Source organism: Chiloscyllium punctatum, chromosome 38 (assembly GCF_047496795.1).
Source record: "Chiloscyllium punctatum isolate Juve2018m chromosome 38, sChiPun1.3, whole genome shotgun sequence".
NCBI lineage: Eukaryota > Metazoa > Chordata > Chondrichthyes > Orectolobiformes > Hemiscylliidae > Chiloscyllium > Chiloscyllium punctatum.
Genome location: NC_092776.1, coordinates 59719293 through 59743743, shown reverse-complemented (window position 1 = coordinate 59743743; position 24451 = coordinate 59719293). Strand labels below are relative to the sequence as shown.

The following is a 24451-nucleotide window of genomic DNA, read 5'->3' as shown; positions in this document are numbered from 1 at the left end:
TGAGGGATAAGGTACAGAAGTTTACTCACCTGGATGACTGTAACAATAACAAAATTAAGATGCCCATTTCCATCGAAGACAAAATCAAGAGTTTACTGCCTCTACTTGGCTTCTGCATTTGTTCAAAGCTGATATGCCTCAACAAAAGAATGAAAAACTCTTTCCTTTTCATCGGTAAGGCAGCAGCCGTTATTATTGCAGCATTTTTTTCAGTATTACCAAGACTTTGTACCAACCTCTTAAAGTACTGTTTCATTCTTGTTTTCACTAATGAAAGCTGTAGGGAGAGGCTGAATAGGCTGGGGCTGTTTTCCTTGGAGCATCAGAGGCTGAGGGGTGACCTATATGGAGGCTTATAAAATCATGAGGGGCATGGATAGGGTAAATGGACAAGTTTGTTTCCCTGGGTGGGGGAGTCCAGAATTAGAGATCATGGGTTTCGTGTGACAATGAAAAAATTCAAAAGGGGCCTAAGAAACATCTTTACACAGAGGGTGGCACATGTATGGAATGAGCTGCTGGAGACTGGTACAATTACAACATTTAAAAAGCATCTGGATAGGTATATGAATAGGAAGGGGTTACAGGGATATGGGCCAAGTACTGGCAAATGGGACTAGATTAGTTTAGGATATCTAGTTGGCATGGATGAGTTGGACTGAAGAGTCTGTTTCCATGCTGTACATCCAATGACTCTAAGTCCTTATCCCACAGGCTGTGTAATATGTCATGGCTAAGATCTTGTTTGATTTTATAAAACAAAATACTTCGCTTGAAATTGTATCCATAAGTTTTTCTAACCATGGAAACAAAATACATCCTGCAATGATCACAGAGTGCAACTATTCAAAACCTTTGAGCCAATTGGAAACGTAAGTACATGTCAACAACTCACAATCTCACAAATAAATAAATGTTTTGTTTTTAAAAATGAGGTCCTTTCTGGCAGTACTGCAAACAACTGACCTGGCAATAGATTCTCTATCCTAACATTGACTACTGGTCTCCTGCTTTTCCTTCTTAGTTGCTGCCATCACTAGTTGATTAGTGAGCATCTTGGTTATCCTTACCTCTAACCCCCTCTGCTGTGCAAGATACACCACTACATCCTTCCAACAGGAGGATTCTTGGCATCTTTGCTGTGAGTACTAAAGAGCACCTCCAGGCCAGTGTAGGATCACATCACAAGACAAGACATGTTATGGGAGGGGGGTTTATTGGCAGTGATTACTACCATGCCTCTACAGGGGGAGCATCGAGCAGCGGGGTGGACATCATTAAGGTGTGATGTCAGAGCTCAGACAGCAGGGAAGACAGTGAAGCACATCATCATGCATTTCAACCAGAGCCTAAAGGCTGTCAGTACAGCTGTAATGATGAGCTCCTTTGTCTAGATACATGGAGAGGCTGCTTGTGAAGATAATCGGTAAGAATGTGCCCAGGTTAGGTTTGGGGGTGGGGAACTACCTTGATAATCAGCACAGGGAGACATCTTTCTAACAACTGCAGCATTTACCAGCTGCCTATGTAGTAGGCATGGCAAATTCATTCAACCAAATGGCCATGTCAGAAGCTGTGGATGCATGTCTGTCAGGGGTCTCAGTACATCAGGCACTGGCTCACACTCCAGTCATGATCAGTCATCCTTTTGGGACACTCACCGTCAGGGAATCTGTCCAACTGCTGTCTGGAGGGTGTAGCTGATGGTCAATTGATTACAGCCAGCAGCAGTGCACGGAATCACATATTGTCAGTCTGGAGCTGCAAAACCAGGGTTGGTGTCTGGTCAGAGGTCTAAGGCAAATACAGTCTGTCGTTCATTAAGGAGGATGGAGGGGGCCAGTGGGTGGACATCACTGTCAAAAGGGACAGATAGTCAAGGCTGGAGGATGGTAGGGGGAGGGAAAGAGGCATGTGCAGAGGTGGCATCAAGGACAGTGATGGGAAAACATGATATTTGGGGGTATTCCAAACAACATCACAAGACAAGGCATGCTATGGGAGGGGGGTTTATTGGCAGTGATTACTACCATGCCTCTACTGGGGGAGCATCGAGCAGTGGGGTGGACATCATTAAGGTGTAATGTCAGAGCTCAGACAGCAGGGAAGACAGTGAGAAGTGAAGTTCAATATGGTGGGTCTCCACATTGGGGGATGGGTAGAAATGGCCTGCTTGAATAGAGAGGGGTAATTGTGGACATGGAAGCTCTGGGTGGGCACCTGATGACCAGGCAGGGCCTAGTACTGACAGTGTATCCTGTGAGCTGCCTTCCCTGCCATCACATGCCAATCTCCAAATGCAAAATGCTTGGTTTGGTCTGGGTGCAGAGGTGTGGGTTCCTTCAGTATAGTCCAGACAGAGTATGCTGTAATAACTTGGTGTGAGAACAAGGCTATGTGATAGGTTCTGAGGAACAAGGGGAAGGGGAGCAACCAATGAGATAGGTGCCGAGAAACTAGGGGAAACAAACGCAGGCAATACGCTATGTGTTGAGGAACTGGGGGAAATGAGAGTAGGCGATATGATAGGTGCTGAGGAACTAGGTAATGGGAGCAGTTATCTAAGAAGAAAATTGAGAGCATTGAGCTGGAGGAAGGTCTCTTTTTATCACTGACACAGCTTGGCTGCATCAGGCACCACAGGTTGCCAGGACCTGATTGACACCCAGTTCCAGTAGATGAGAAGACCGTCATAGACTCTCAGGTCAAGATTCCAGCATGAAGGAAATACACGTCCTCACCTATCTGCCTGTTGCAGATGTATTGCATTATGGGTCTGAACTGCAGTTTCTTTTTGTTGGCTGTCAATAAAATCTCATGTTTGGACTTATCTGAATGCTTGCTGGTATGTGATGTTCTCCTACAGCACAATAGACTATAGACAATAGGTGCAGGAGTAGGCCATTCTGCCCTTCGAGCCTGCACCACCATTCAATATGATCATGGCTGATCATCCTTAATCAGTATCCTGTTCCTGCCTTATCTCCATAACCCTTGATTCCACTATCCTTGAGAGCTCTATCCAACTCTTTCTTAAATTAATCCAGAGACTGGGCCTCCACTGCCCTCTGGGGCAGAGCATTCCACACAGCCACCACTCTCTGGGTGAAGAAGTTTCTCCTCATCTCTGTCCTAAATGGTCTACCCCGTATTTTTAAGCTGTGTCCTCTGGTTCGGCACTCACCCATCAGCGGAAACATGTTTCCCGCTCCAGAGTGTCCAGTCCTTTAATAATCTTATATGTCTCAATCATATTCCCTCTCAATCTTCTAAACTCAATGGTATACAAGCCCAGTCGCTCCAGTCTTTCAGTGTAAGGTAATCCCGCCATTCCAGGAATTGACCTCGTGAACCTACGCTGCACTCCCTCAATAGCCAGGATGTCTTTCCTCAAATTTGGAGACCAGAACTGCACACAGTACTCCAGGTGTTGTCTCACCAGGGCCCTGTACAGTTGCAGAAGAACCTCTTTGCTTCTATACTCAATCCCTCTTCTTATGAAGGCCAGCATGCCTTTCTTCACTACTTGCTGTACCTGCATGCTTACCTTCATTGACTGCTGTACAAGAACACCCAGATCTCTCTGTACTGCCCCTTTACCTAAATTGATTCTATTTAGGTAGTAATCTGCCTTCCTGTTCTTGCCACCAAAGTGGATAACCATACACTTATCCACATTAAACTGCATCTGCCATGCATCTGTCCACTCACCTAACCTGTCCAGGTCACCCTGTAATCTCCTAACATCCACATCACATTTCAATGACAAGCTGTGGGTTTCCAGTGGGCATTGGGGAAAGAGAAGTAGGGACTGCTACTATGTAATACTATGGTTAAACTGAGAAGGTTTTCAGATGGGATGCATCTAAGGACAGGTAAAGTGTGTGACCTGATGATTAAACAGTGACTAGGGTGAGAGAAGGTGAAAGGGAGTGTCAGCCATGCTGACTTTGTGCCATGGACATTGTGACTTTGTGGCTGCTGTAACATTACACTGTCGCTGAGGGACAATACCAGGTTGCCAATACTCATCTCTGTGTGCACAGTGACCTCAATAACTTTGTAATAAAATACCGAACTAAAGGTGGCTTGTTGTAATTTTCATAATAGTTGCTAATGTATACAAAGGGAGTTCAAATTGGAATATTACAAAATTTACTGACCACATATCCTCACCAATTCTCATATAAATGACTTCACAAGTGAAGCTTCCTTGTCCAACCTCCTGGTCAACAAATTCACTTCTGATCAAGGGGATTCTTGCTCCATTACTAAATTGCTAAGTTTGGATTTAGGCTGCAGCTACAATAGAATGGCAGTATTACGGAGCATTGTACACCTTTAATAACCTCACAATGTTAATGTGCTCTTGAATACTGTTGCAGCTTGACTGATAGCACATTATCTGCCTGCATGTTTAGAAAGGCTGAGGCTTGCTATGAGACTCAATTTAAAAAAAGGCAGAGTGAACACTTGCATTTCCCCTTAAAAAAGTCTGTAAAACCTCTCCTTATGGTTGGCATTGCAGAAGGGGATGAGAAAGACTCAACCACTTACCTGAATCACTCATTGACCGTGGCTCTAAATAAACATCAGGAGAAACAGGAAAGGAGAATGGAAGAAAAAGTAAAGTTCATGAGGATATTTTAATTTGGACAACATTTACAAAAAGTTGCATTTGACAACAGTCCAACTCTATAACTGAAACTGAACCGATAGCACATTGGCAACAGTTTCAAGGCAAGAATTTTGAGACATAACTTCAAATCTTAGCTTGACAACTTAAATGCAAATGTTAAGAATGAAATACAAAGCTATGAATAATGGTGAACATGAAATTAACAGACTGTTGTTTAAAAAGAACTCATTTAGTTCACTAAAGTTCTCTAGCGAAGGAAATATCTAGTTCTTTCTTTGGCTGATCTCTGAGAGATTCTGGACCTGTAGCAATGTGGTCGATTGTTAACTGCCTCTAAAGTGACAGTGCAAGCTATCCAGTTCAGTCACATTCCTAGGTACCTTAGATGGTGCTGCAAGTGCTGACTTATAAACTTTTCCCTGTACTCATTTGAGAACATGTGACAATAAAAAGATGGCTTAGTAAATTTACGGATGACACCAAGGTCAGTGGAATTGTGGATAGTGATGAAGGATGTTGCAGGTTACAGAGGGACATAGATAAGCTGCAGAGGTGGGCTGAGGGGTGGCAAATAGAGTTTAATGTGGAAACGTGTGAGGTGATTCACTTTGGAAGAAGCAACAGGAATAAAGATTACTGGGCTAATGGTAAGATTCTTGATAGTGTAGATGAGCAGAAAGATCACCGTGTCCATGTACATAGATAGATGCCTCAAAGTTGCCAGGTTGATAGGGTTATTAAGAAGGCATATGGTGTGTTTGCATTTATTGGTAAAGGAATTGAGTTTCAGAGCCATGAGGTCATGCTTTAGCTTACAAAACTCTGGTGTGGCCACACTTGGAGTATTGTGTACAGTTCTGGGTCATCGCATTGTAGGAAGATATGGAAGCTTTGGGAAGGGTTCAGAGGAGATTTACTAGAATGTTGCCTGGTATGGAGGGAAGGTATTATGAGGAAAGGCTGAGGGATTTGAGGCTGTTTTCATTAGAGAGAAGGAGGCTGAGAGGTGACTTAATTGAGACATATAAGATAATCAGAGGGTTAGATAGGGTGAACAGTGAGAATGTTTTTTCTCAGAAGGTGATGGCTAGCATGAGGGGACATAGCTTTAAATTGTGGGGTGATAGGTGTATGACAGATGTCAGAGGTAGTTTCTTTACTCCGAGAGTAGTAGGGACGTGAAACACACTGCCTGCAACAGTAATAGACTTTCTAACTTTAAGGGCATTTAAATGATCATTGAATAAACATATGGATGAAAATTGAATTGTGTCAGTTAGATGGGCTTCAGATGGGTACCACAGGTCAGCGTAACATCGAGGACTGAAGGGCCTGTACTGTGCTGTAATGTTCTATGTTCTAAGGTTAATTCAGTTCAATTCAGAGGCAGCTGCCCAGTGGTACAGTTAAGAGAAGTTATTTTGTGAGTCTTTGACATTGATTCTGCACTACAGAAGTTATCAGGTCAAACACAGGCTAGCAAACCTCCTATCTGCCATCTGAGACTAGCAAGGGTACACCAGTTGGGGAGACTTCAAAACTCCATCCCAAGTGTGGCTCAGTAGCATCACTATTCACTAAGCTAGCCGACACCTGAAGGACATAGCTGTCAGTCTGGGCCTGCATCAGGCAGTGAAAAAAAACATGAAGGAAATACATGTTTTCATCTATCTGCCTGTTGCAGATGTATCCACCATTGACAGATGTGATATGCGTGGTCATCACATAATGGTGGTGGAAACATAGCTCCATTTACATACTGAGACACCCTGTATTTTGCTGTATGATCTAGTCGCATGTTAAATTGGGCAGAGTTAGCAGTTCTAAAGAGGGGAGCCATGAGGTGAAATTGGTCATCAGAAGCAGAATAATAAGACATATCTAACCTCGTAGCATTGTATAGCCCTCTTTTTACCATTACTAGTGCAGAAGATAAGGCTGGATCATCCATCTTAGCTTCTCCTCAAGTGTCCAGTATTATAGGTGCCAACCTTCAGCCAATATGATTGGCTCTACATTGGCCGAGCACACTAAAACACAAAGACTAGGGGTGCTGACAACATCTCCCTGTAAGGTTTATGCCTTACTTGTGCCACAAGTAAAGCTTTTCCACCACAGAGACAACACTGGCATCGACCTGTCAATGTGGAACAGTGCCCAAATATTTCTTGCCTACAAAAGAAAATTAATCTCCACCTGTTGAACTTTCTATACAGACTTCCAATTAATGCAATTCCAGAATACGTATATGACATTTGCTGTGTTAATTAGTCAGCCATGTAATAACAAACTTACTTTTCTGCAGGATTCGAAAATCAGGAGAGTCTTCTATTAAGGTTTCCTCCCTGTACCATTCCATTTTTGGGAATGGTGATCCTTTAATTCGGCATTCCAACACAACCAGCTGCCCCTCTTTAGCTGTCACATCTTGCAGCGGCTGCAAATTGTGGACATGTTAATTCAAAGCATTGTTTCTTCCCTTCGGCTAAGTACTTATATCCTTGTTTTACAAAGGAGTATAAAAAGTACCCTAAATGGTCTTTACATTTTTTAGTTCATAGAGTACCGTTTGAATTTTGTAATATAAACATTTGTTATTGTTCACAAAGCACTGACATGTGGAAGAGATAAATGTACTAAAAAAATCTAATTTCTTAAGTAAACACATGGAATGGATGGAGGAAACATTACTATCACCTTGTACTATCTATGTAAAGACATAGATAAATACACTGAGAAATAGCAACATCCTTGTACTTTAAGAATTTCATCAAATTGCCGACAAGCTCAAAGTTTGCATAAAGATTTGTAGCTCGGGTGCCAGTTGCCATAGTTATGGGTATGTCTGCCGAACTGGGAAGTTGATTTTCAGACATTTAGGTGACACCTTCAGTGCTTTGGAGCCTCCTGTGAAGTGCTGCTGTGCTATGTCTTCTGGAATTTATTTGGTTCAATTCCTGCTGCTTCCTGTTGCCGGTTCCAGTAGTTCATTGTAGTGGCCGGTATGTTGTGTCTAGGTAATTTACAAGATTCCATGCAAAGACTGCATGAAACACTATATAGGACAAACAGTCAGACAACTAACAATCCGCATCCACAAACACCAACTTGCCACTGAATGCCACAACCAGTTATCCCTTGTATCCATACACACAGAGGACAAAGACCACAAATTACATAGGGACAATGCTCATAGGACAAGCTAAACAGAGGACAGCCAAAGAATTTCTAGAAGCATGGCACTCATCCACAGATTCCATCAACAAAGGCCTAGATCCAATCTACGGCCATGACAACAAACTACCAGAACTGGCAACCAGAAGCAGCAGAAACGGAACCAAATAACTTGCAGAACACAGAAGTGCTTCACAGGAGGCTCCAAAGCACTGAAGATGTCACCTAGCCTGGGGGGGGTGAAACGTCTACAAATCAACTGCCTAGAAGCCGTTTTTGTTTTCAGATACAATTTGCCCTGGATAGACATTCAGTTTCATGGTACAAAGAATCAACTCGTGAAACTACAGCATATTTTACTGATTTGATCGCACAAAATCAAAGCTTCTGGAAAAGACATAACTTGAGGGTGAGTCATGAAATTCTCAAATGGCCAGTGAAAGTGAAATCAAAGCAATTCCAAATATTGGGAAGGCAGTTTGAACACATTTCAACTTCTCCAAAAGTTTTTTCAATGTGTATTGTTGGATTAGTTTCACTCATTGAATTCAGAAGATGTTTTAACTGAAATTGCAAGTGTCAAGATGGAAGTAGGTTCCTCATTCAAAGTCACAAAAGCAGAAGTTTCTGGAAAAGCTCAGCAGCATCTGTGAAGAGAAATTAGAGTTAATGCTTCGGGTCTGGTAACCCTTCCTCAGAACAGAGTTCTAATGCTGCCAGACCTGCTGAGCTTTTCCAGCAAATTCTGTTTTTGTTTCTGATTTACAGCATTCACAGTTCTTATGATTTTTATTCCTCAAAGTGGTTATTTTATTTGACAGTGTAGTGGGCCGGTCCATAGGGAAGACAATCTTTTATCTCTTCCTCCTCCTTTCTGTACATGAGAATAATAGAATTCACTTAAGTTTGAGCATAAAACATTTAAGAGAGGTTCTTCTTTCACAGCAGTCAGAGAAAGCCTATTAAAATTTGATGCCATGGCATTATTGTATGCAGCTATAACAGAAAATATCAAGAAGTATATCAACAATGATGACAGAAGAGCCCACTTTCCACATTCACTCCCTTTAATGTGGCAGCAGCATCTACAACTATGCACTGCAGCAACTCACCAAGTCTCCTCTGACTTCCAAACCATGTCCCTTATCACCCAGAAAGGCGACAGCAGCAGATACATGGGAGCTCCACTATCTCCATGTTTCCCTCCAATCCACACACCATCTGCATCTATATTCAGTGTCTAGGCCAAAATCCTTCTACTCTCTTGCTAACAGCACTAAGGCGTACGAAAACCAAATGGTTTGTAGCAGTTTGAGAAAATGGATCAACACCATCTTTTCAGAGAAAAGGGATGAGCAATTAATGCTGGTTTTGCCACCGATGCTGTCATCCCAAGGAGTTATAATAAAAGAAAACTCCCCATGCAAATCTGTGTTATTTGATTTGGAGATGCCGGTGTTGGACTGGGGTGTACAAAGTTAAAAATGCTATTTTTAACTGTGTTATTTGAATTAGTTACATTTGAATTTGTTGGGAAAGCCAATGTTTACTTTTTAATTCAAAAAGCAATAGTATTAATTTGCATAGTTTCTGCTGCTATAGAGATCACTTTTTCTTCATGTTAAGGTTTCTTTTACTCCAGATTTTCTACTTGTTATTGCACACAGAGACTTTCCTGCTCCTCGGATGCTGCCTGACGTGCTGTGTTTTTCCAGCACCACACTTTTCGAAATCTGACTCTCCAGCATCTGCAGTACTCACTTTCTCCTAATAAGACGACATAGGAAAAGATGCCTTTGTCGCTTATGACATAAACTATACAAGCAGGGTGGTCATATTGAAGATATACAGAACTCTAGTTGGGCACAGCTGAAGTATTGTCAGCAGTTCTAGTCCCTACATTACAGAAATGATGTAATTGCACTGGAGGGAGTGCAGGGGAGATTCACCAGGATGTTGCCTGGGACAGAGCATTTCAGTGATAATCAGAGGCTGGATAAGTTTGGGTTGTTTTCTTTGGAGCAGAAAAGGTTGAGCGAGGCCTGATAGAGTTGTACAAGATTATGAGGGGCATAAACAGAGTGAATAGAAAGAAGTTGCTCCCAAAAGGATCAAGGATTTGGGGACACACATTTAAAGTGAAAGGCAGGATGTTTAGTGGGGAATTTGAGGAAAGAAGTATTCACCCAGTGGATGGTAGGATCTGTAACACACTGCCTGGAAGGGGAGTCCAGGCAGGTGGGAGAAAGTGAGGACTGAAGATGCTGGAGGGTCAGAAAGCGTGGTGTAGGAAAAAGCACAGCAGGTCAGGCAGCATCTGAGGAGCAGGAGAGTCGATGTTTTGGGCAGGATAATCTCACAAACCTGAAAAAGTACTTTGATGAGCACTCATGTATCATAACATTCAAGGGTGCAAGCTTAGTGGGAAAGTAGGACTAGTATTGGTAATAGTATATTATTTGGCAGCACAGACTTGATGGGCCAAAGGGCTTCTTGTGCTGTATGATTCTGCAAATGTTAGAGGAGAGCTGCCTTTGGTTCCTCTGTTTTACTGGCAAGCAGGAATTTCTCCAACCTGATCACTCCCATTACTGAACTGTGTCAGGCATGACTCGATTGGTTGTATGCCTCATCTCTGACTTCACTGAAAATCCTTACAGTGTGGAAGCAGGTGATTCGACCCAAGAAGTCCATACCAATCCTCTGAGGAGCATCTCACCCAGACAAGACCCAGCCTCTTATACCATCCCTGTAACCCTGAATTTCCCATAGCTAATGCACCTAACCTATTTATCCCTGAACAGCATGGGTAATTTAGCATGGCCAATTCACCAAACCTGCATATTCTTGGATTGTGGGAGGAAACCAGAGCACCTGGAGAAAACACATACATACATGATAAGAATGTGCAAACTCCACACACACAGTCACTCAAGGTGAAATTGAACCCAGGTCCTTGGCACTGTGAGACAGCCGTGCTAACCACTGAGCAACTGTGCCACTCTTAAAGGTTACAAGGTACTGGGTCCAAGTCCCACTCTAAAGCTTGACCTGCTCTTTTGGATGAGACATTAGACTCTAGCTTCACCTACTTGCTTGGGTGAATGTAAAACTTTCTGTGTTACTATTTCCATGCAGTTGGGAGAGCATTCCCAGTGTCTTGGCCATGATTTTATCCTTAAACAATATCACGAGAAAAAGATGTACCTCATTGGCAGTACAGTATTTTGAGACACTCAGTGATCATAGAAAGCTCTATATGAATGCAAGTCTTTACTTTGCATCATTACATTCTGGAGCATACCATTTGCGTTTATTATTGAATTATGAATGATCAAAGTTCGGAAAGTGAAAGAAGGCCTAATTGTATGCATTGTGATATTACAGTCACCACATCAATTTCCTTAATCTTACACAAAGTTGATTAATCAACATTATAGTACCATTAAACCAACATCATTTTTTTAGTTTTCATGTAACATCATGAAAAATATAATTCTCAAACAGTTTGTATTCTATTCAGTATCACTCTTTGAATGTGAAACATGTGAGCAAGCTTAGGCTAATTAGCTCCTCAAACCTGGCTATTTTGCCATTTAATTAAATCATGACTGATCTCTAGCTGTCTTTGCTCCATATCCCTTGATAACCTTACCAAGCAAAAATCAGATTTTCCCAACATTTTACATGAAAGGGAGCTTCTTGATATCTCTTCTAAATGACCTCACTCAAATATTAAGTGTTGCCTTGCTTTGAATTACTCCACCAAAGGAAATAGGTCTGTGTATCTACCCTATGAAACCCTTTATTTTATACTTTTTAACTACATCATAGCACAACCTTCTCAATGCAAGCAATATTCCAGTAACCTGTCTTACAATCTGACCGTTAAAGCTCTTGTTTATTTTGGTGAACATGTTTTGTACTCCCTCCAAGTTCAATGTATCAATACATGGGATAGGCAGAATGGTGTTGTCTTGTCCTTATTATTCATTCATGGGACTTGAGCATTGCTGACTGACCAGCATTTACTGTCCATTCCTAGTTGGACTTGAGAAGGTGGTGATGCCTTCTTGAACTATGCAAACCATGTGCTGTGGATTGACCCACAATGCCATGGGGGAGGGAATTCCAGGATTTGGACTCAGAGACACTGAATGAACAGCAACATATTTCCAAATCCAGATGGTGAATGGCTTGGAGTTCAACATGCAGGTGATGGTGTTCTCATGTATCAGCTGTCCCTGTCTTTCTAGATGGAAGTGGTCATGGGTTTGGAAAGTGCTCCCTGAGGGTCTTTGGTGAATTTCTGCAATGCATCTTGTACATAGTACGCACTGGTGCTACTGGACATTAGTGGTGGAATTTTGTGGATGTGTGCCAATTGAGCAGGCTGCTTTGTCCTGTATGACGTTTAGCTCCTCGAATATTTTTGGAGCTGCACCTATCCAGACAAGTGGGAGTATCCCATCATACTCCCGACTTGTGCATTGTAGATGAAGGACAAACTTTGGAAGTCAAGAGGTGAGTTACTGGCTACAGTATTCCTAGCTTCTAACTTGCGCTTGTAAATATTGTGTTTATTTGACTCAGGTTGAGCTTTTGGTCAGTGGTAACCCTAAGGATATTGATGGTGAAGGATTCACCATGGTAACATGTCAAGAGGCTGAGATTCGGTTGTCTCTCACTGGTGATTGCCATTGCCTGACATTTGTGTGATACAAAAGTTACTTGCCACTTGTCAGCCCAAGCCTGGATATTGTCCATATCTTTTTGCATTTGAAAATGTTTCAATATCTGAGGAGTCATGAATGGTGCTGAACACTATGCAATCATTAGCGAATATCCTCTCCATGACCTTATCATGGAGAAAAATTAATTGATGAAGCAGCTAAAGATCATAGAATCACAGAATCCCTACAGAGTGGAGGCAGGCCATTCAGTCCATCAAGTCCACACCGACCTTCCAAACAACATTTCACCCAGACTCACCCCCATAGCCTATCCCTATAATCCTGTATACTCCATGGCTAATCCATGTAACTTAAACATCCCTGAACACTATGGGCAATTTAGCATGGCCAGTCCTGCACATATTTGGATAGTGGGAAGAAACTAGAGCACCTGAAGGAAACCAACGTAGACACAGAGAAAATGTGCAAACTCCATGCAGACAGTCGCACAAGTCTGGAATTGAACCTGGCTCCGTGGTGCTGTGAGGCAGCAGTGCTAACCACTGAGCCACAGTGGAGCAAGATGGTTAGGCCTAAGACACTACCCTGAGGAGCTTCTGCAGAGCTGTTCTGAAGCTGAGATGACTGAGCTCCAACAATCACAGTCATCATTCTATGTGCCAGTTATGACTAACCAGTGGAGAGTTTGTCCCGGATACCCAATGATTCCAGTTTTGACTCATAATCCAGAGACCCAGATAATGCTCTAAGGACCTGTGTTTGAATTCTGATACAGCACATGGCAGAATTTGAATTAAATAAATATCTGAAATGAAAAGACTAATGATTTAATATGGTTTAATGATGACCATCATTAAATTAATACCTTTTATGGAAGGAAATTGCTGTCCTTATCTGAGCTACATGTGACTCCAGACTTTTAACTGGCCTCTGAAATGGCCTAGCAAGCCACACCACAGCTAAATGAAACCAGACAGATCATGTGGAGTTGGCGAAGGTACTGGAGATGACAACAGCAAATTCAGCACTGTCGACATTCCTTGCTAATATCAGAGGGCTAAACGTGTGTCCCACAGACTGACATACTTATGGAATCATATTGTACACACTATATATGAGACAATACAGTCACCATCCCTGAAGTAGTGGCACTGCGGTATGCACTCAGGTTGGAGCTGCCTCGGAGTCCTCAATATTGACTCTGAACCACTTGCAATCTCATAGCAGTGGGTCAAATATTGGCAAGGAAACCTCCTGCTGCTTATCATATGCAGATTTCTTGCCCCTTCAGCTGATGAATCAGTACTTCTCCATGTTAAAACCACAAGGTTGAGACACTAAGGGTACAGAATGTACTCTGGGTCTTCAATGTCCAGCACTACTGATCAAGCTGGTTGGGTCCTAAAGGTCATATCCTCTAGTCTGGTTCTATGGCATGTGGTAAGGGAACCAACAAGAGGGAATAAAATACCTGACATTACCAATACGTCAGCTGCAACGCATATGCCTATGGCAGTGTCGGTAAGAGTGACCACTGCAGTCCTGTTGGAGATCAAGTCCCACCTTACTTCATACAAAATACCTTATGTCATATTGTGTGGTAAAACATCGCTGTGATAAATTGGATAGACTTCAAACAGATCTAGCAACTCCAGACCAGGCAAACATGAGTCACTGTGGGCCATGAGTAGCAGCAGGGTCACATTCCAACACAATTGACAACCTTATGGCACAGTATATCTCACACGCTACCTATCAAGCCAGGGATCACATCTGGTTCAATGGAGAGCGCAGGAGGGCATGGTAGGACTAGCACCAAGTGTACCTAAAAATGAGGTGAACAGGGGTGAAGCTATCTAACAGGACTACTTGTGTGCTAAGCAGCATTAGCAGCAAGTGATAGCCAAAGCTAAGTGAATCCACAACCAATGGACCAGACAAAAACTCTCCAGTCCAGTAGCATTCAGTCATAAATGGTGGTAGACAATTAAACAACTCACTGGAAGAAGAGACTCCATAAGCCCAGCCCATCAGTGGGAAAAACAAAGCTGAAGGATTTGCCTTCAGCCAGGAGTGGTTGATCCATCTCAGCTCCACCAGAGGACCCCAGCATCACAGATACCTTTATAAGTTCGGTTCACTCCATGTGATATCAAGAAATGGCTGGATGCACCGTGTATGGTACAACATTCTGTCAATAGTACTGAAGATTTGTATTCCAGAACATGCAACATTCCTAGCTAAGCTACTATCACTCCATCAGTCTACTTTCAATCATCAGTAAAGTGAAGGAAGAGGTCATCAACAGTGTTATCAAACAGTACTTGCTCAGCAATAATCTGCTTACTGACAGGGGCACTCTGCTGTTGACCTCATTACAGCCATGGTTCAAAGATAATGGTGGCTCAATGGTTAGCACTGCTGCCTCACCACACCAGGGCCCAGGTTCGATTCCAGTCTTGGGTGACTGTCTGTGTGGAGTTTGCACATTCTCCCCATGTCTGAGTGGGTTTCTTCTGGCCTTCATAGCAAGAGAAATGTGAGTATAGAAGCAAAGAAGTCCTTCTGCAGCTGTACAGGGCCCTGGTGAGACTGCACCTGGAATATTGTGCGCAGTTTTGGTCTCCAAATTTGAGGAAAGACATTCTGGCTATTGAGGCAGCGTAGGTTCACGAGGTCAATTCCCGGAATGGCGGGACTATCTTATACTGAAAGCTTGGAGCGATTGGGCTTGTATACACTCGAGTTTAGAAAGCTGAGAGGGGATCTGATTGAGACATATAAGATTGGACACTCTGGAGGCAGGAAGTATGTTTCCGCTGATGGGTGAGTCCTGAACCAGAGGACACAGCTTAAAAGTAAGGGGTAGGCCACTTAGAACAGAGATGAGGAGAAACTTCTTCACCCAGAGAGTGGTGGGTATATGGAATGCTCTGCCCCGGAAGGCTGTGGAGGCCAAGTCTCTGGATACTTTCAAGAAAGAGTTGGATAGAGCTCTTAAGGACAGTGGAATCAAGGGTTATGGGGATAAGGCAGGAACAGGATACTGATTGAGGATGATCAGCCATGATCCCAATGAATGGTGGTGCTGGCTCGAAGGGCAGAATGGCCTACTCCTGCACTTATTGTCTATTGCTCTGGTTTCCTCCCACAATCTAAAGATGTGCAGGTTAGGTGAATTAGCCATGCTAAATTGTGCACAGTGTTCAGAGATGTGTAGGTTGATTGCATTAGTCAAAGGTTAAATGTAGGGGAATTGATCTGGGTGGGTTATTCTTTGGAGAGTCGGTGTGGATTTGTTAGGCCAAAGGGCCTGTTTCTACACTTTCGGGATCCTATTAAACAAACAGTTGAATTCCAGAGGGGAGGTGAGAGTGAGGCCCTTGGCATCAAAGCTGTATTTACCAGACTATGACATCAAGGAGTCCTAACCAGTGTCAATGGGAATAGGGGGAAAGCTCTCCACTGGCTGTAATCATGCCTAGTGCATAGGAAGATGAGTGTGTTGGTTTGGCATCAGTCATCCCAGCTCCAGGACATCTCTGCAGAAGTTCCTCAGGGCCTAGGCCCAACCACCTTCAGCTGCTTCATCAATGACTTTCCCACCATTATAAGGTCAGAAGTGGGGATGTTCACTGATGATGGTACAATGGTCAGCACCCTTTGCAACTCATTAGACACTGAAACAGTACATGTCCAAATGCAGCAAGACCTTGTCAACATTAAGGTTTGGGCTGAAAAGTGACAACTAACATTCATGACTCACAAATGCCAAGCAACGGCCATCTCCAACAGCAGCAAATCTAACCATTTCTCCTTGGCATTCAACTTCATTACCAACATTAATTCCCCCACTATCAACATCTTGGGGGTTGCCAAGGGCCAGAAACTGAAGTGGACAAGCCATTAAAAAAAAAACAGGTCAGAGATTAGGAATCCTCCAGTGAGGAATTCATCTCCTGACTCCCCAAAGCCTGTCCATAGTCTCTAAGGAACAAGCCAGAAGTGTGATGGAATGCTCTCCACTTGCTGTGATGGGGGCAGCTCTAACAACACTTGAAGAAGCTTAACGCCATTCAGAACAAAACAGCCCACAAACATTCACTCTCTCCACCACTGATGTTCAGTAGCTTCAGTGTGTACCTTCTGCAAGATGCACTGTAGGAATTCACTCAAGTTCCTTAGACGGCACCTTCCAAAGTCATGACACAACCATTTAGAAGGGCAAGAGCTTTAGAAATATGGGAACACCACCACCTGAAAGTTTCCGTCCAAGCATTCATCTTTAAAATATATCACTGTTGCTTCAGTTTTGCTGGGTCAAAACCTCGGAACTCTCTTTAACAGCACTTTGGATCTACCTTTGGCATACATTAACAGCAGCCGTTCAAGAAGGCAGCTCACCACCAGTTTCTCAATGGTTACTCTAGATGTGTGATAAATATTGGCCTAACCAGTGACAACCACATCGCTTGAGTGAATAATAAACAAACTTTTCTTGGGATATGACTGTAGAGAACTGAGCGTGGTACTCCAGATAGAATTCTGACCAATCTGTCTGACTGATGCTCCTTGCTTTCGAATTTTAGATCCTTTGAGCTAGAAGTCAACATTCCAATGGCATTTTGATTACTTTCTATGGTTTTCTATGCAAGCTACTTGTGATTTGTACCTATGAACAGTATAAATCATTTTAAACAAAAGAGCTTTTCAATCTTTCTTCTGATGGCCTAACTACAATGTCTTCTAATCATAATCCATTGGTTGTAATTTCTCAACATTAAGATATCCAAATTTTCCTTTCACTAATCTAGCAACTGTTGCATTTATTATCTTTCACAGAAATCATTTTGAAATTGAATTATTTAATATGTAAGTTTAATATAATTTTTGAAAAAAACACTTCTCCAAGTTCCAGGCTTTAGGGTACTTTTCAAATCCTGTTGTCTCAGTTTGTGTTACATTCAAGCTCCAAATCTATCTTAAACTGGTTCAATGAGTGTAATTTCGCTCTTCACATAACTATTTATTGGCCTGGATAGCATCTATTCATTTGGAGAACAGAAAAGTTCATCCATTTATTACTTACACCCTAAGGTTGCTGGTATTTCTGATATAGTAATGTTGAAGGAGGAAAATAAACCATCACTCGTCTAGAAACATGGAGAAGTGGAATCAAAGGACATAGGGTATTCAGGTTTTGGACCCATCATGTGAGATACACAGGGACCAAGGAAATTACTTCATAACTTTGTGGATGGCATGGTGGCACAGTGGTTAGCACTGCTGCCTCACAGCGCCTGAGACCCGGGTTCAATTCCTGCCTCAGGCAACTGACTGTGTGGAGTTTGCACGTTCTCCTCGTATCTGCGTGGGTTTCCTCCGGGTACTCCGGTTTCCTCCCACAGTCCAAAGATGTGCAGGTTAGGTGAATTGGCCATGCTAAATTGCCCGTAGTGTTAGGTAAGGGGTAAATGTAGGGGTATGGGTGGGTTGAGCTTCAGCGGGGCGGTGTGGACTTGTTGGGCTGAAGGGCCTGTTTCCACACTGTAATGTAATCTAATCTAAACTAAAAATGTTGGAGTTCAGAATAGGGTGATGTGAAAAACTTTGTAATTTAAAACCCAACTCCAGCCTGGCCACTTCCTTAGGTTATCTACTGTGTGGTGGCTTATTGAGAGAATGTTCTGATGCATTTGTGGTTGCTAGGATGATTGCTTCTGTAGTTCAATATTTGATCCATATGTGTTGTTTTCCCTTTGTCATCACGAAACGAAACAAATTAGAGGAAACCTTCAAGACCATCAATAATACCTTTACTGGCATAAATTTCACTAAAGAGGATGAAAACAACAACAACTGCCTGCCATTCCTAGATGTCGCAGAAGAGCGAACAGCCAATGGGGAACTTCAAATCAGCATCTACAGGAAAACAACACACATGGACCAAATACTGAACTACAGAAGCAACCATCCCAACATCCACAAACGAAGCTGCATCAGAACACTACTTCAACGAGCCAACACACACTGCAGCACAGAGGGACCACGCAGAGCAGAGGAAAATTACCTATACAGTGTATTTTAAAAAAACGGATACCCAATGAACACAGTCCACTGACTTCTCCGCGACAAACCCAAACAAGCAGACAAAACACGTCCAGAAACCCTAGCCACTCTCCCCTATATCAAAGACATCTCGGAAATGAATGCCAGACTACTCAGACCTCTTAGCATCATGGTAGCCCATAAACCCACCAACACACTAAAGCAACAGCTAATGGACTTGAAAGACCCTATATAGACAACAAGCAAAATTAATGTCATTTACAAAATACCTTGGAAGGACTGTAACAAACACTACATTGGACAAACAGGTAGAAAACTAGCCACCAGGATACATGAGTATCAACTAGCCACAAAACGACGTGGCCCTCTCTCATTAGTATCCTTACATACAGATAAGGAAGGACACCACTTTGACAGGGACAACACATTCATCCTAGGACAAGCCAAACAATGACATGCACGAGAATTCCTAGAAGCATGGCATTCTAACAGGAACTCTATCAATAAACATATTGACTTGGATCCCATTTACCACCCCTGAAAAAAAAACAGGAAATGATATCACCATAGGAAATGATATTACCACAGGAAATGACCTCACCAACCCAAGGAAACCCAAACATATCAACAGAAAGCAGGAAACACCAGCAGTGCTTCATCTGGAGCTCACTGAAGATGTTAACTCGTATGGTCAGTGAGCAAACCTACATCCAGAACCTCAACCTGAGCTACAAATCTTCTCAAAAGTTGCTAAGCTCTAGTTAGAGCAGGAAGCCAAACGTCCAGTCAGCTAGCTTCAAAATAATGCACACAATCAGGGGGAGACTAATGGAACAGCAATTGACTGGATTGGATTTGTTCTGCATGGTTAGTACTAAAGCCCAAGTCTTCAGTGCTGAAACCAGGATGTTACCAGGAACCATAGTCCTTGCTATATCCATTGCCTTCAGCCATTTCATTTTATCATTTGGAGTCAATCAAACTGACTAAAGACTGGTGTCTCTAATGTTGAGTATCTCAGGTACAGGCTAAGACAGGTCATCCACTTGCCATTTTTTTGGATGAAGGTAGTTGTTAATGATTCAGTCCTTTGTTTTACACTGATGTGTTGGGCGTCCCTTTCACAGAGGATGGGAATATTTTATGAAGCCACCTCTTCCTCTAAGTTTTTTAATCGTGCTCTAACCTTTCATGACAGGATGTGGCAGGACAGCAGAGCTTTGATCTGATCCACTAGTGTAGTCTGATCTCTTGCATGCAGTTTCTGCTTTATGTATGTAATCTGATACTGTAATCTCACCTCATTTTCATGTGCTTGGTGCTGTTCCCAGTGCTGAATCCTGACTTGTCAGTAATGGTAGAGCAGGGATATGCTAGTTTATGAGGTTACAGATTGTGGTTAAGTACAATTCCGTTGCTGCTGATGGCCCACATCACATTAAAAGTGCTCAATTCAGAGCTTCTAGATTTGTTCTATTTGCACAATGGTAATACCACACAATATGGAGAGGTGAACGGCAACAAAACATTTGGACTGTGGTGCAGGACTAATTCTTGAGCCTATTAGTAAGCTGACAGCTGCTTGATGTCTGAAAAATATGATAGCTTTATCATTGAAAACTTTGCCACGTGGTTTGCACATAAACCCATGGCTCATAGATTAAGTTTATCAATCAAATAAATCACTTCTTTAAAATTACAATACCTTTGTAAACACTGGAGCAGCCATGAGAGGTAGTCCATCCAATCCCTGTAATAAATTTGTTGGGCTTCGTATCTGGTGGAATAATAATAGTTTTATCCATCGTCAGGAAGAATTAAAAATTAGCAGAAGTCAAAACAAGAAAAAGTACACAATCTGGAAATGCAGGGCAGATCCAATTGGACCTGGAAAGAGAACATACAGCGTTAGTGTTTCAGGTGCCACAGCAAACTTACCCATCCTGTGGCCCACACAGGGGAGATTCATTTTCATGGATTCTGTTTGAGTATGTCATAATGTTGCAGTCCCATCTCACACACACATTTCTTTTGAACCATGGTTTCTTAAGTTCTTGGAAAGTCACACAAATTAACTGGCATACTCACAGTTTACTTAAAAAGCTCAAACAGGTTTATTAAGAGCTTAGACTGACAGAGTTACACTCCTGCTAATTTTTTTTTGCTTGATAGCACATGGCTATTACTCAGATAGCTTGCATCCTAGTCTTTGGCTCATTAGTATATCAAGCTTTTTAAGCAACGCAGCTATCAAAGCACGAAAGTACAATTCCCCTTAATAGGTGTTTGTCAGCTCAGCAGATCCCATGAATTCTGAGGAACAGCAAACACTTGAAATATTTGATTATTTTTACTTTTTACAGATGCTTGTGGCAATTTCTGTTTCTCTTAAACAGGTCTTTGTTTCACTTCTCAGCATGTCGTAATGCACACTGCTGTCTCCATAGTAAAAATTCACTGTCACTGTAAATGCTTTCATTACAAAAATATGTGAAATTCATAGAATCCCTTTGTCCCAACCCACACTAAACCTCCGAAGAGTAACTCACCCACACCCATTCCCCTACCCTATATTTACCCCGATCAATGAACCTAACCTACACGTCCCTGAACACTATGGGCAATTTAACATAGCCAATTCACCTAACCTTTGGCTTGTGGAAGGAAACTGGAGCAACCGGAGGAAACTGACACATACATGGGGAGAATGTGTAGACTCTACACAGCAGTTGCTCGAGGTGGGAATCGAACCTGGGTCCCTGGTGCTGTGAGGCAGCAATGCTAACCGCTGAGCCACCATGTACTGTAGAGAGGTAATATGCCAAAATATGTCACTACAGAATTTGGGAATTGTTTGTTCTTAATTTCGACCCAACAGCTTTGAAACAGAAGCATCCTTAGGCTTGTAATAAACAAGTTAACAGCAATTTATTACAGGTTTCAGAGTCCATTAATATCAAATCTAGTTTAGTTATGAAAAGATTGCAATTAATTGTATTTCATAATATTAATAAGTCCCAAAACAGATTTTTTTTAAAAACAAGTGTAACAATAAATTTAAAGGGAAGAATCTTCTGTATAAAATCCTAATGAGTGGATTTATCTATGGCTCTTCAACTCAATCATGGCATTATCATGTCACCTTTGGGTTACCTGACCAGTTAAGGAGCATGGAGGAGATAGTTTGGTGAGGGGTGGGGGGGAAGGAGTGAGGCACAGGGAATATTGTGATGAAGGCTTTATAATTAAAGGATTATAAGGGTTCATTTGCACTTGAGGCTGCAAAAATTAGAGCATTGACGAGGAGTCCTGGGATGGCTGCTCCCCAGGTCTCTCATTCTCACTGTGAGATCTGAGGGGTTGTAGTGAGGAATGGTCTTCTGAGGAAGGGAGGAAAAGGGCAATTTCTCTAATCACATAGATGTGAATGCAAGTGATCGAGGAAAATAACAGCAGGAGCCTGGTCCCTCCAATCTGGATGTAGTATATCCAGAATATCAGGAAGGTGGGAAAGGTGAGTGACAACACTTTCAAAGTGCCTTTTCGAACAGTTTCTTGCACAACAGGTTGTTGGACTCAGCACCTTGAATTCCTCTCTCTGGGGCACCTTACATTCCCATCTAAACTGCCAGCACTAGCACTCATCTGCATTCTACTGTAACTCACTCAACCATGTCTCATAGTTTCCCTTTCCTCCCCCCACATGCAAATTACTACAAACTCACCTAGGTGTCTGCCTTCTCTCCCTGCAGAAGGTGGCACACAGCTTGCCAACAGCAGAGAAATGGGAGATAGAGGCAGAATTTGGTTGGGTGGGTATAGCCCTGCAAGCACTTTATTGGCCAGTGGCAATGTGTGTTCACTGGGGTTCCTCTATAAAAATGGCTTGTTTTAGAAGGTTGTAGATGTAGATGGTGGGGGGGGGGGGCAGAGGCAGCCACCACAAGAGCCTAAACTTCCCGGGGTCTCAGAAAAACAGAAAAGAACAATGTTATGTGAAGTTCCAGACCCGATCCAACCTCTGTTTCATAGGGTTTGACTACCCACATGCATACAAAATAGTCTCAACTGGAGTAGGAAAATTCTCAAAAAACATTAAAAGGTATTTGAACTTACGAAAAAAAGGCCAAGAGAACATAGGAATTGAGAGGAATAGTGGAAGTAGTTACGTTATATCAGTTGAAGAGCCAGCACTGGCACAGATGCGATGGCCCAAATAGCATTTTAATACATTTTTTGATGGCTCTAGGTGCGTAAAGAAGACAGAACGTAAAAGTAACAATACCTGCTGAAGGGGTCGCACAGGATGCTGGGCGACTGTAGGTTGTGACTGGTGGAACTCTGAATGATTGGAGGGAGGAGGCGAAGTTGCAACAGGGATGTGAATCTTATCCTGAACCCTATTTATAAGACACAATACAATTAAACACAATGCTTTCTGACTGTCTATTTTTAGTTTTATGTAATCTGAACTTTAAAAGTCATTGACTAAAAAATACAATTTATACAATTTTTCATACATTATGAATGAACAATAGCAGCATTATTAAAATATGATTGAAATAGGGATACATTACTTTGTTGACCCTGAGTATGATTCATATCTTGGAACGTGTACTTATGGCTTTCTTTATAAAGTAAGCACTTGTCTGTAGTTAGCTACTGTCCTGACCAACACTAATACAAAAGATATCACAAAGCAAAATAGTCAGATGCTGGAAGTATGAAATAATAGCAAAATACTGGAAATACTCAGCAAATCTGGGAGCACCTCTAGAGAAATCAACAGAATTAACAGGCAACACTTTCTGTTGTCAGAATTAGACATGAAAGTATGCAAAAAAGCAGATGAAGTCTGTGGAACTATACAACTGTCAAGTTATTTTAATCTCAAAAATTCTGCATTTATTCTATCATGTTATTTTATTTCTTTCATGATAGCTCCTGAGATCTGTCCATGGTAGATAGCAGGATAGTTGGCATTGAGGTTGTAAGGGCAAAGGATGGAGGGTGGCACTAGTTGACAGGGTGGGGAGAGGTTAATGGTTTGCATGATTTGGCATTAGGTTTTAAAGGACCATGGGGTTGAGTTGGGGCAAAGGTTGGCAAGGGAGGTTCTAAGGGTCGATTGGGGATGGGCCCCATGGTGTCTGTCAGCTGATTTCCACTGGTGGGGATAATAAGAGAATGCTAGGTGGTAAAGAGGAATCTAGGTGTCCTAGTACATGAATCACAAAGTTAGCATACAGATCCAGAAAACTGAGGAAGGCAAGTGGAATCTTGTCATTTACTACATGGTGATATGGTGGCTCAGTGGTTAGCACTGCTACCTCATAGCACCAGTGACCCCAGGTTCAATTCCAGCCTTGGGCAACTGTGCAAACTCCATACAGACATTCTCCCCATGTCTGCGTGTGTCTCTTTTGGCTGCTCCAGTTTCCTCCCATAGTCCAAGGATGTGCAGGTTAGGTGAAATGGCCATGCTAAATTGCCCACAGTGTTCAGGAGTGAGTAGGTCAGGAGAAATGTAGAGTAACATGGGTATGGGTGGGATACTCTTCAGAGGGTCAGTGTGGACATGATGTGTCAAATGGCCTGTTTCCACACTGTATGGAATCTATTCTACGGGAGGGGCGGAATGGAATATAAAACTAGGGAAGTTTCCTTCTAGCTGCTCAGTGCCTTGGTGAGATCATATCTGGAGTGCTGTGCTTTTTTTTGTACAATTCTGCTTTCCTCGTTTGAAAAAGATGTAATTTTTTTTAGAAGCAGTTCAGCGAGTTCACTTAGCTCATTTCTGGGATCAAAAGTGTTATCTTAAGAAGAAAGGTTAAACAGCTTAGACCTAAGCATATCGGAGTTAAGAAGTATAACA

At 42.3% G+C, this 24451-nt stretch overlaps 1 protein-coding gene across 7 annotated transcripts in view; it reads right to left on the bottom strand.

Annotated features, from left to right (window-relative positions):
• Positions 1-24451, bottom strand: part of mypn (myopalladin) — a 304790-nt gene that overhangs the window by 132212 nt on the left and 148127 nt on the right. For all 7 annotated transcript variants that reach the window (XM_072557964.1, XM_072557967.1, XM_072557968.1 and 4 more), the window contains exons 5-8: positions 22862-22976; positions 20282-20353; positions 6935-7076; positions 4558-4581 (exon numbers count right to left, since the gene is read on the bottom strand). In XM_072557964.1, the coding sequence (XP_072414065.1) occupies positions 4558-4581; positions 6935-7076; positions 20282-20353; positions 22862-22976 (353 nt within the window). The remainder of the gene's footprint in view (positions 1-4557; positions 4582-6934; positions 7077-20281; positions 20354-22861; positions 22977-24451) is intronic.